General features: G+C 45.5%; 1 protein-coding gene across 3 annotated transcripts in view; it reads right to left on the bottom strand.

Annotated features, from left to right (window-relative positions):
* Window positions 1–13002, bottom strand: part of DRC1 (dynein regulatory complex subunit 1) — a 38427-nt gene that overhangs the window by 24514 nt on the left and 911 nt on the right. Inside the window, exons 2-7 of one of the 3 annotated variants that reach the window (XM_086325938.1) lie at window positions 10961–11048; window positions 5796–5908; window positions 5351–5530; window positions 2368–2551; window positions 1244–1381; window positions 122–208 (exon numbers count right to left, since the gene is read on the bottom strand). In XM_086325938.1, coding sequence (XP_086182064.1) covers window positions 122–208; window positions 1244–1381; window positions 2368–2442 — 300 coding nt within the window. In that variant the 5' untranslated portion in view covers window positions 2443–2551; window positions 5351–5530; window positions 5796–5908; window positions 10961–11048. The remainder of the gene's footprint in view (window positions 1–121; window positions 209–1243; window positions 1382–2367; window positions 2552–5350; window positions 5531–5795; window positions 5909–10960; window positions 11049–13002) is intronic. The other 2 variants (XM_086325939.1, XM_086325937.1) reach the window with 2 other exon arrangements.

The raw sequence follows: 13002 nt of genomic DNA, 5'->3' as shown, positions 1-13002 counted from the left end.
AGCTCCAGCAGTCTTCCCCAAGGTAGAAAAGCTGGCAAATTCAGCCTCAGCAGGAGCCACCCCAGACTCTACGAATCACCACTGACACCCCCTCCGCCTCCCCCACGGGCCACTCCCTGACCTCTTTGGCGTTGTGAGCCTGTAAGGCCCGCTCCCATTTCTTCTTATTGCTGGTCAGCAGCTCCTGTCTCTCCACCTCAAATGCTTTCTGCGACCAGAAAGAAAAAGGGCTCTTGTGTCTGCTTTCATCAGGCAGGTCCCACAGCATCAAAGAGCGCTCAGACAGCAGCAGCAGCAGCATCGCATCTCCACCCACACAAAGTCGAACCCAAATGCAGACTTGTCAGGTTTCATTCACCCAAAGCACCGTGGAAGGAGCTGCATGGGGATTATTACAAAGCCTACGCTTCACAAGGATTGTGAGAGGAAGTGTGCCAGCCGTCCTATGTCCAGTGGGGGACGGCCAGGGCCTAGAAGTCACAGGGCCAACCCTGGCTTGTATTCCACTGGGACTCGAGTGAGAGCATCACAGTGGCTGGGGTTTCCATGAAGCAAAGGCAGCATGGAGCTCACAGAAAGGGGGTGGAGAGGGGTGGATGGGAATGCAGAGATAAGTCTGTGCTAATCCAAAGAGAGAGGCCCCCGCCTCTTGGCTCTCTTCCATATTTGGAAAGGCCTGTCTGGATGTCAGTCCTTAACATTTCAGGCCAGTCCAGAGTACAGGCTCCTGGATTCTGCTTGGCACGCCCCTTTCCCCTCCCCACATCCCTGACTGTCATAAATACGTAGGATAAGTGGCTCAAAACCGCCTGATGTTCTGGAACACTGATCTCCCTCCTCTACTCCTCTTACTTTACCCTGTTTTATCTTCTTTCCAAGCGCTTATCACCGCCTGTCAAATTACATACATAGTAATCTATCTGTCTACTGTGTAGCTGCCTCTGCTAGAATACAGGTCCCACCCAGGACTTTGTCCCTGGTTGTTGCCTGGCCCCTGGCACAGCGCTTGCCATTTAGTAGACACTTGCATATTTGTTGGAGGAGGGAACGTATGAACACGCAAATGAATGAAACCCTAGAGCAGAGACCTCAGTGAGAGCAGTGAGATGGAGCAATGACAGCAGTCTAGGGCCCTCCCTGGGTGGTTAGGACAAGCCAGCCTGCCCCCCAGGGGCCTCCTCCCAGGGCCTCCTGCCGTGGGCCTCCTCCCAGACCAGGGGGCAGCTCTCTCACACACCATTACCTCGATATTTTGGAGCTCCTGGCGAAAGGTTTTCATCACATTCTTCACCTGCTCTTCCATCCTCTCCAGGAGCAGGCAGATGTCATCTGACTGTTTCTTCAAATCCTTCACGTACTGGTCATCTTTCATTTTTAACTCCTAGAGAAGAGCACATCAAAGGTTGGTCACCAACTGAGACAGAAGCCAGAGGCTGCCAGCCCCCCACCCCCAGACCACCCTCAGACCCCTCCCATCAGCTCACGCACCAGAAAATACAGCCGCACAGAGGCAAAGTGCTGGATAGGCTTCTTCCTCACCTATCCAGGGAGAAGCACGGGTGTTTGGAGCCCATAGGCTCAGCTCAGGGCAAAGCCTCAACGAGAAGCCCAGGATCAAACCTCGAAAGGACTACTTGCTGCACATCTCCCTGCAGGCTCCCAGAAAACCCGGTGGCTCCTGCCGAGCAACGAATGTCCATGTTCTAACATGGGCACACATCTACTACAGACTGTTCCATTCCTTAACTAAGCACAGAAAGCCTGAAACGGCATTTACTACAACAGGACATCTTTCTCTTAGGCAGCCAATGATTCTAAAATGACTACAGAACTTTTTCTTCCGGTTAAAAGGATATTGCCTGAGGGACTTCCCTGGTGGTCCAATGGCCAAGAACTCACCTTGCAAGGCAGGAGACACTGGTTCGATTCCACATGCTACCAAGCAACTAAGCTTGCACACCACAACTAAAGAGCCTGTGTGCCCCAACTGACACAGCCAAACAATAAATATATACTTTTTTAAAAACAATAATCTTTAAAAAAAAAAAAAAGTGTATAGCGTGAAACAACAAGGTCCTACTGTAGAGCACAGGAACTATATTCAATATATCCTGTGATAAACCGTAATGGAAAAGAATATGAATAAGAATGTGTATCTATGTATAACTGAGTCACTTTGCTGTACAGCCGTAATTAACACAACATAGTAATTCAACCATACTTTGACTAAAAATATTTTTAAGTGTATTGCCCAAGCTGTACCACATTCTTGGTAACGAAGTAAGGCCTCTGCCTTTCTCCATTCAGGAAAAGCACGCATTCCCCCAGCTCCATCCCCTGTGGCGGGACCCAGGGCCAGGCTCTTGCCTGCTGTAACTCGCTGATCAGCTTGTTCTTATCTTCGATCAGCCCTGCGCAGTGCACCTGCTGGGCATTGAGCATTTCCCACAGCTCCTGAGGGATTCTCCGCTGCTTGCCTTCCTCCCACTTGACGGTGATCTCATCAAATTTGTCCTGGCTGGTCTTGACCTCGTTCTCCAGCTTTTCAAGTCTGCAAATATATAAACAAACCAGTTCTGGAGGCTGCTTTCCAAGAGTATGGGCTGATTCTCTAGGATCTGGAAAACAGGCCAGGGTACCAAGCCCTTAGAACCACTGCAAACCAAACCAGACTCTAAGAAATCTTCTTTTAGTTTAAAGCTTGACTGTAAACAACAGGCCAAGTAAACAAAGTGACCCAGGACAAAAATGGATCAGCATTAAAGCTGTACAAACACACACAGTTCGAGAGTCAACTGGTCATATCCTCTGAGTAAGACGGTGACTCTTGATCACAAACAGTTGACCACAAGTCCCATAGCTTGTGTTCAAATCCTGATTTTGCTACTGGCTCTCAACTTCAGGCAAGTTGCTTAACCTCTGCAGGCCCCATTTTTCTCAGCTGTAGAATAGAGAGGGCGGAAGTATCTACCTTCTTGTGACTGTTGTCAGGATTAAACATGATTTCCAGCACAGGAGTCACTTAACAAATGGCACTCCTATTATTATCTTTTAATAATAGTGGAACATACAAAAAGGAAAATACCACCATTAGCAATGAAAAATAGGAGTGGTCTCCCAGAATTTCAAAAATGCCAAAGAAACCATGTGATGGAGCACACCAAGGAAGGGACTGGATAGAAGGAGGCATTAGGGCTGAGATGTGAGGCCCCTTCTGACCAGGACATGTGCCTGCAACACTCTCCCAACTTCAGTAACCGGTTCTTCTATGAGATCGTCCCCAAACAAGAATGAAAACTCCCTTAATGAAAAGAATTACAACATAAATATCTCATGATCCCTTCTCTCCTTCCCACCTTCTAAGCTAGGGCATGGAGGACATCTTATCATTCCATTAACTTTTTTTTTTTTCCAAAACATGAGTAACAGCTGTCGGATTACATTTCCAAAACCCACATTTATCTTACAGCCGCTACCCACAACCTTCCATTTCTCCTCAGGGGCTTCAAGAGAAGCCCAACTCCTCAACGGGGCCCTCAGGGCCTTTCCACAGTCACCCTGCTGGAGATCAGTCAGTTCAGTCCCCAGGCCTTGACAGGCAGTGGGAAATTTCAAGAATAAATTATATCAGGCTTCCCTGGTGGCTCAGGGAAGTGGTAAAGAATCTGCCTGCCAACACAGGGGACACAGGTTTGACCTCTGGTCTGAGAAGATCCCACATGACGTGGGACAACTAAGCCCATGAGTTGCAACTACTGGAGCCCGCGTGCCTAGAGCCCATGCTCCACAAGAGAAACCACCGCAAGGAGAAGGCAGTGCACCGCATGAAGAGCAGCCCCTGCTCCCCACAACTAGCAACAAAGACCCAACACAACCAAAAATAAATAAATGAATAAACAAATCCAAAAAAAAAAAAGAATAAATGATATCTTAGTGACAGTGGTAAAGCTGCTAATGGAGAGAACTACTCCAATACTTTGGCCACCTGATGCAAAGAGCTGACTCACTGGAAAAGACCCTCATGCTGGGAAAGACTGAGGGCAGGAGGAGAAGGGGACGACAGAGGATGAGATGGTTGGATGGCATCAACAACTCAATGGAGATGAGTTTGGGTAAACTCCGGGAGTTGGTGATGGACAGGGAGGCCTGGCATGCTGCAGTCCATGGGGCTGCAAAGAGTCGGACACCACTGAGTGACTGAACTGAACTGAACTGAACTTATGTAGAGCCAATGAAAATATTGTTGTGAAAATCGCACTGTGTATGTACCTGCTGAGAGAAGCAAGATGGCCCTGTGGGCTGCTTTTGTAATTGGACTATAGGTAAGGAATTCATTGAAGAACAAGCCAAAGAAGAGCTTACTTGAGGACCTCTGATCCTGATATTATCAGTCCTCTGTGTGCAAACCAAGGAAGCGGAATCCTACTAAGCAGCTTCTGTCTCCCTGTCAAGGAAGCTGAACCCTGGGAGGTAGGTGTGCCAACCACCCACCTGCTGAGGCCTGGAGCTGAGGGTTGGCCACAGAAGAGTTTCCATCATCCCCCGACCCTCTATACTTGCAGTTGTGGACTCCTTAACATGCTGCTTAACATTCTTTAACATGCTGCTACATTTGTACACAGCCTTCATGGGTCTGGTTTTTATGATTAAATGTCCGACTCTTTGTGGCCACATGGACTGTAGCCTACAGGCTCCTCTGTCCATGGGATTTTCCAGGCAAGAATACTGGAGTGGGTTGCCATTTCCTTCTCCAAGGAATCTTCCCAACCCAGGGATCAAACCCGGGTCTCCTGTATTGCAGGCAGATGCTTTACCCTCTAAGCCACCAGGGAAGTCCTAGTTTAAACCCAGAACAACTTAATCTACCTTCTCAACCCCATCCTTTTCTTCCACCACCCCTATACATCCCTCACTTTTATGCCATTCCCAAGCATCATACAATCTCATGCCTCTGTACAAATTGTTACTAATATGCCCACTCCTTGGTTCCTCCAACTCCTATTCTTCCCTTATGGCCCACCTCAAATATCACTTTGCCTGAAAAGTTTTCTCTAATCTCTCCAGGGAAAATTAAAGGTCACCTTATACTGTTTCCATAACTCTTATACACAACTTTGTCATGTAATGTACTGTGTGTGCTCAGTTGTGTCTGATTCTTTGAGACCCCAAAGATTGCAGCCTGCTAGGCTCCTCCGTCCATGGGATTCTCCAGGCAAGAATACTGGAGTGGGGTGTCATATCCTACTCCAGGGGATCTTCCTGACCCAGGGATCAAACCCACATCTCTCACGTCTCCTGTACTGGGAGGTGGATTCTTTACCACTGCGCCACACGGGAAGCCCATACATACCTTTGTAACGTGTGCTAGTCGCTCCGTCAGTTCTGACTCTTTGTGATCTCATGAACTGTAGCCCGCCAGGCTCCTCTGTCCATGGATTTCTCCAGGCAAGAATACTGGAGTGGGTAACCATTCCCTTTATTTTAACGCAAATCATGGTGGGGTGGAGGTTGCACATCTATCTCAACCAGACTATGAACAACAAGAGCAGAGGCCATGTCCACTCCTCTTTGTATCCACCAGGCTTGGAACACATTAGAAAGGTAACACTTAAGGAAGGAGGAGGGAAGCAATGAAGGAGGGGGAGAGGGAGGGAGGAGCAGAGGGAAGGGGGACTCTAAAAGGGCATGAAGTGGATCCTTCTAGACCAGGTTTGATAAAGAACTGGGAGAATTTGGGGACCCAGAGAAGAGACACTTCACATCCCCCAGGCTGCAGAGCCCAGGAGGTTCCTCACCTCTGACGCTTGATCTCTTCTTCCTCGACTCGCCTGTGGATCTCTCTGATATCTGCAGCTACCTGGATATTTGTCACCAACTCAGTGCCACAGAGCAGCAGTTTAGCCAGTTTCTGAAACCAAATAAGAATTTATAAAGCTAGAAACACTTGCACAACTGTCTGTAGCTGTGCGATCCAAGCAAGCAGGAATTAAAAGCTGCTTGATGACTTATAACCAACCTAGATAGCATATTCAAAAGCAGAGACATTACTTTGCCAACAAAGGTCCGTCTAGTCAAGGCTATGGTTTTTCCTGTGGTCATGTATGGATGTGAGAGTTGGACTGTGAAGAAGGCTGAGCGCCGAAGAATTGATGCTTTTGAACTGTGGTGTTGGAGAAGACTCTTGAGGGTCCCTTGGACTGCAAGGAGATCCAACCAGTCCATTCTGAAGGAGATCAGCCCTGGGATTTCTTTGGAAGGAATGATGCTGAAGCTGAAACTCCAGTACTTTGGCCACCTCATGCGAAGAGTTGACTCATTGGAAAAGACTCTGATGCTGGAAGGGATTGGGGGCAGGAGGAGAAGGGGACGCCAGAGGATGAGATGGCTGGATGGCATCACTGACTCGATGCACATGAGTCTGAGTGAACTCCGGGAGTTGGTGATGGACAGGGAGGCCTGGCGTGCTGCGATTCATGGGGTTTCGAAGAGTCGGACACGACTGAGCGACTGATCTGATCTGATCTGATGACTTTTAAGAGTAGAAGCTACTTAGCAACCCGTTTCCATCAGGACACTCATGAAGTGATGTTACAGCTTTTGATCTACAAGCATTCTGCACTTCTGGATGTACTTCAGTTTAGTCTCACTAGAGAAGGGACCAGCCCACCAGGACGAGGGCATGCCCTCTGGGCACATCTCGGCACTTTCTCCAACAGGCCTCTGAGTGATTGACACTGCCAGGGTCCTTTCTAAGAATCTCAGTTGGGGAGGTGAGACATATAATAATAATAGTTGTGCTGCAATGTCCATTTCCCCCCTCTCCTTTTAATAACAGAACACCCATTTTAGCTGGGCATTTGACCTCTCCAAAAAGATACACCTCCCAATATCCCTTGCAGCTAGAATGCACATGAGCAGCAGTGCCTGTGCCACTTCTGAATGGTGCCTTGAAGGGGAAGCTGTGCCCTCTCCTGCCCCCTTTTTCTCTATCTCCCAGGCTGGCACGTGATGCTAAGTATGTCATGGTCAGCAGACAGAGGCAACCTAAGGAAGGTCGGAAGGAGCTTAGGTTCCCAACCTCGAGGAACCCCCATATCAGCCCTGGACTATGTCCACTCTGAGCTATTAAATGAACCAGAGAAATAAGCTTCTATCTTGTTTAAGCTAATGTTATGTGGGACCTTTGGCTAGAGGTGTTCTAACACAGGCGACTCCTGTAATTGACTGCATGACCCCGCCCTCAAAGGCTACTGGAACCCCACTTCTAAATTCCTCTTTGTAAAGTTCACACTCAGCATCTTCACTCCTGACCTTTCGGTGATGTCTTGATTTCAAGATAATACATCCTCTCAACAAAAAGTTCAGGTATCCTCAGGTTATGTCTGAGTTTTTCCAAGTCTGTTCTGGAACTTAAAAATTTTCCAACTCTCAGATCATTTCTGAATGAGGAACCCATAAATTTCTCTCCTCTGAGGAGTCACTGAAATGATCAGAGACTCTATTTCCTCTCTCTCTTCTATGGAAATTTTGAAATGTGGCTTTAATGAATACATAACTGAACTTTAACCCAGATTTCCAGGGTGCTTCAGACTTTTTTAAACAGCTCCAGCCTTATCACTTGTGCCAAATGGTTTTAAATGCATAAGGAAGTATCAACTTTCCTGTAGTTTTGAGCAATTTTCTATTTTCTACTCAGATAATGTGAACATCAGAAATATCTGAATCAAGTATTTAAGATCCAAAGTAAAACTGCAAACATTGCCGTCACCAACAGATTAATAGACACATCCTAACATTTTTGAGACCCCGGGTAAGAGTGTAAATGAAGGTCCACATATCACATACCTAAATATTTAAAAATTATAATTCAGTGTAATAAGCCATTAAACACATTGTGTCTTCCTACCTTGGCACCTTCATAACAGAAGTCCTGGTTTGAATTCATAGTATGACTCGGAGCTCAACTCAGAACTTGGTGGCTAAGGGGTAGACAGTATCAGCCCCCAGCCTAGAGCCCAGCCCCTGTGCACCAGCCTGGAGCCCAGGCCATTCTCTTCATACTCCCAGCTCTGCATCCTGCACCATGAAGGGCATCAGACGCCGGCACGTGAATTTCTCAGACCACACGTGGGAGCTCTATTAAACCCTTTGGCCATCCCTAAGCAGAACAAAACCTAGGAAGTGGCTGATGCAGGCCTTGAAAGTGGGCTCAGAACCATTTGGACACGGAATTTGGAGTTCTGTGCTCTAATGGGAGCACTTGGGCTCTGAATAAACTTGAGGCAAGTCTACTTGAGGGGACGCATCTGGAGGAGGGCCAGAACAGGACACAGGACTCTCCTCATTACCACTTTTATTCAATGGGCTAGAAGCATATCTAGTGCAGCAAAGCAAGAAAAACAAGTTTTTAAGTATCAAAATTGAACAGGAAAAGATAAAACTGTCATTTTCAGATGATACGATTATATGTTAAAAAAAGAACCCACAGGTTAACTATGAAAATTAACAAGTGAATTTGACCACGCTGCTGGCTATCAGGTCAATATGTCAAAACCAATTATACTTTTACATATCAACAACAAACAATTAAACCTCGACAAAAAGTGTAAAACATTGCTAAGTGATAATAAGAATATTTATATGCAAAAGAAGGGTATTTTATACTCATGGGTTGCAAATCTATATTGGTAAGATATTAATTATTTCCCAAATTGATCTGTACTTTCAACCTGATCTCAATTAAAATCCCAGCAGGTTTTCTGGTGGAAATTGAGAAAATAATTCTAAAATTTATGTGGAAATACAAAGGGTCAAGAACAGCCAAGATAACTCTGAAGAATCACAAAGCTGGAGGACTTACTCTAGGGTATCAAGGGCTGACATTTGGCTACAGTAATTAAAATAATGTGGAAGTGGCACAAAGATGGACAAATGACTAACAGAACAGAAAATCTAGAAACAAACACACGTGTATGATCACCTCGTTTGCAGCAAAGGTGCATTGCAATGCAGAGGGGAAAGAATGATCTTCTCTTTAAATGGTGCTGGGTTAATTAAAGATCTATTTAGAAAACAATGAACCTGGGGCCCTACTTTTACACCACACACAAAAAATGGATTCCAGACAGATTATAGAGCAAATGTAAACAAACAGTTGAACAATGAACTGTCTAAAGACAAAGCATGGAAGAATATTTTTATAAACTTGGAGTTGACCAAGGCAATGGCACCCCACTCCAGTACTCTTGCCTGGAAAATCCCATGGACAGAGGAGCCTGGTAGGCTGCAGTCCATGGGGTCGCTAAGAGTCGGACACGACTGAGCGACTTCACTTTCACTTTTCACTTTCATGCATTGGAGAAGGAAATGGCAACCCACTCCAGTGTTCTTGCCTGGAGAATCCCAGGGACGGTGGAGCCTGATGGGCTGCGGTCTATGGGGTCACACAGAGTTGGACACGACTGAAGCGACTTAGCAGCAGCAAACAGGAAACAAAAAGAATTACCATTTTTTAAAAAATTATCGATAAGGTACAGGGTCAAGGGCAGTGGCCCCTCCTGCCCAGGTCTTGGAGAAGAACTAGTTGTTAATACCTTGATATTGAAAAAGGTAGCATTTTCTTTATAAACTGAAATGTATAAATGTTCTTTATACTCCTCAACGCCAACATGCATGTGTGCTCTGTCATACCCAACTCTTTTGCGATCCCATGGTCAGGGCCCTGCCAGGCTCCTCTCATCATGGAATTTTCCAGGCAAGAATACTGGAGTGGGTTACCATTTCCTACTCAGTGCTAACACTCTTCACGATTTAAGTCCTAAGTGAAAGCAACATAGAAAAGCTGCTAATAAAAACAATATTCTCTCTCTGGTTTTACACTCAACTTTAGAGTGCTCAGGATGAACAGTATTTTCAAGATTATATCAGTATCAACTAAAAGAGTATTTTCAGGATTATATACAATATTCCTTTTGTCCTACACAGAAATGCTCAGAGATCATCCAGCTTTAGATAAAGTACCCTAAGTCCAAAGGGATGATGTGACATCTACTTCACAGTTATCAACAGATCTGGAACAAATACCCATAAGAGTTCAATATTCTTTCCACTACAACAAAACATCTTATCCTTGACCCAGGACAGTCCAGGTAATTCAGTTGTTTCTAGATATCTCTAGGCTCTATAATCAGACACAACTGAGTGACTGAACTGAAATGAGGTTCCGTAATACTATTTCAGTAATTTGAATACTTTCTCTCAGTAACTGCATTTCAATTCCAGAAATGATCTCTTCTCCTCCCCACTTTTAGAAATCCCATCTATCTTTCTAAGACCCAGCTCCAATCCTAGTTTCTCCTTAGAACCTTCCCTGACCAGGCTGGCTGGGTGAGCTCTTTTCCATGCAATTAATTAATTAAATGTGGCACTGTGCCAGTTGACGCTCCCTGCTTTGAACTACTGTTTATCCCTCCTGCACCTCTTGCTTCAAGTCCTTTATTACCTGTTTCAGGAGCCCTGTCATCACCATGGGACAGCGATCAAAGACTTTCTTTTAGTGTTCACTGGGTACAAGTTTGGCCCTACTCCACAGCCACAAAGAGGCCTTCGCTCATCTAGAACCTAACAGTTCCACTGGGGACACCACATGCACACACATTTGGAAAGTCCAACAAGGCAGAAAATTGTCTATAGTGAAATAAATGAATGGTACAGACGAGAACGGTTCCATGTGTGACTTCAAAGAGTTTGACCTGTTCGCGGATGACATCATGAAGAAGTTGGGCCGTGAGACAGTTTTAAAGTCTGGGAACCAAGACTGAGGAGACGGGAAGAGGGAAGGGAGAGGACAGGAGGGAAGAAGAGGGGAGGGGCGGGGCGTGGCATTGCCGCATCAAAGGCCCAGCACAGAAAGAGTGAAGCCTACTGGACTGGTGGGACCCATTTATACCCCATTTCCTACCAGTCTGCTTTCTTCTTTCTGTTTGTAGCTCTTGCTTTGATCTTCCTCACTCTCCTTCTTCCCATCTAAATATTCTCCAAGAGCTTCCCTGGGATGGAAAAAATGTAGAGAAAATGAAGTTTAAATTCTAGGAAGTAAAATCTTTCACTCTTTTTTTCCTAACTTTGGTTTTTGTTTTGTTTTGTTTTGTTTTTAAATCTTTCTGCCAAGCTGTGCATGGCCTGGGGGATTTAAATTTAAATTTAAAATTTTCATAGTGTATTTCACCATATACAAAAATATATTCCATAGGGATAAAAATTCGAATACTAAAAAGAACACAATCCAGGATTTCCTTGGTGGTCCAGTGGCTAAGACTCTGAGTTTCCAATGCAGGGGGTGCCTGTAGGATCTTAGCTCGCTCCCCATGGAACCTGCCTCCCCTGCATTGGAAGGGCAGAGAATTTTTTACCCCTACCCCCACCACCCGAGGGGCATGTGGGATCTTTGTTCCTCCAAACCATTCCCTAAAGAGCAACAAGGGTGATCTTAACATGCTTAGAAAGTTGAGAAATTCTCACACTAGGTTGTTGGCCTGTGGGTAAGAGCTATAGCCATATGGAAGGTCAAATGGACACTCCAAAACTGCACCCAAGTGCATAAAAAACAATACTGTAGACCAGGGCTATGGCAGGGATTAGCATCACCCTTAGGGATCTCAAGGACTTCCCAGGTGGCTCAGTGGTAAAGAACCTGCCTGCCAATGCAGGAGACGCAGGAGACGTGGATTCAATCCCTGGGTTGAGAAGATCCCCTGGAGAAGGAAATGGCAATCCATTTCAGTATTCTTGCCTGGGAAATTTCATGGACAGAGATGCCTTGTGGGCTACAGTCCACAGCGTCACAAAGAGTTGGACATGAGTGAGCGATTGAGCACACAATACAATTAGGGATCTCACAGATGTGGGAGTGGTGGTGCCTATCAAATCTCCATTTAATTAACTGGTCAGGTCCCTGAAAAAACTGGATGGATGGAGCCAAGAAAATGATTGTCAATTACTGCAAGCTCAAGAAAGCAGCAGTCCTAATCGCAGCTGCCTTGCAGGTCCTTGCTTGAGCATATGAGTGTGGCCTTAGGTACCTGGAATGTGGCCACTGATTGAGCCAAATACGCTATTTCTACCTCAGTCAGGAAAAAGGATTAGGAAGTTTATATCGAGGAGGAACAGATAATACACACTCATACAGCCCTTGTACTTGCAGGGCCATGTCAATGCCCCTGAGCTGACAAACTAGAGTCTGGATAGATCAGGACCACTTGGATATCCCACAGAGAATCACATTGATCTGTTATCTCAGGGCTGGCAAACTTTGGCCGATGCGGCAAATCTGATTCATTTGCTTTTGTATGGCTCAGGAGTGAAGAATGATTTTTTTACATTTTCAAATGGTTTTTTTTTTAAAGATCAAGATGAATAGGCAGAGCACAGGGGATTTTTAGGACAGTGAAACTCTTCAGTACAATACTGTGATGGTAGATACATGCCATTATATATTTATCAAGATCCAACTGTTGTAACCAATGTACCATTCTGGTGAAGAATATTGATAGTGGAGGAGGTTATACATGTGTAGGGTGTGTGTTAGTCACTCAGTCGGGTGTGACTCTTTGTGACCCCATGGACTGTAGCCCACCAGGTCCTCTGTCCATGGGATTCTCCAGGCAAGAATCCTGGAGTGGGTTGCCATTTCCTTCTCTAGGGGATCTTCCCAACCCAGGGATCAAATCCAGGTCTCCCACATTGCAGTCAGATTCTTTACCATCTGAGCCACCAGGGAAGCTTCATACATGTGTGGAAGTAGGGGGTAAATGGGAAACCTCTGTAGTTTCCACTCAATTCTTCTGTGAAACTAAAACTGCTATAAAATATGAAGTGTATCAATTTAGAAAAAAAGATCTAAAGATGAAGAATATTCTGTGACACATTAACATTATATGAAATGCAAATTTCAGTGTCCTTAAGTAAAGTTTTTGTTGGAACACAGCCACATCTCTTTAGGGC

Source organism: Bos grunniens, chromosome 11, assembly GCF_055505025.1.
Source record: "Bos grunniens cultivar Pamir isolate PY7600 chromosome 11, Bosgru_T2T1.0, whole genome shotgun sequence".
In the NCBI taxonomy this organism is placed as follows: Eukaryota; Metazoa; Chordata; class Mammalia; order Artiodactyla; family Bovidae; genus Bos; species Bos grunniens.
This window is presented reverse-complemented; position numbering and strand designations above follow the sequence as displayed.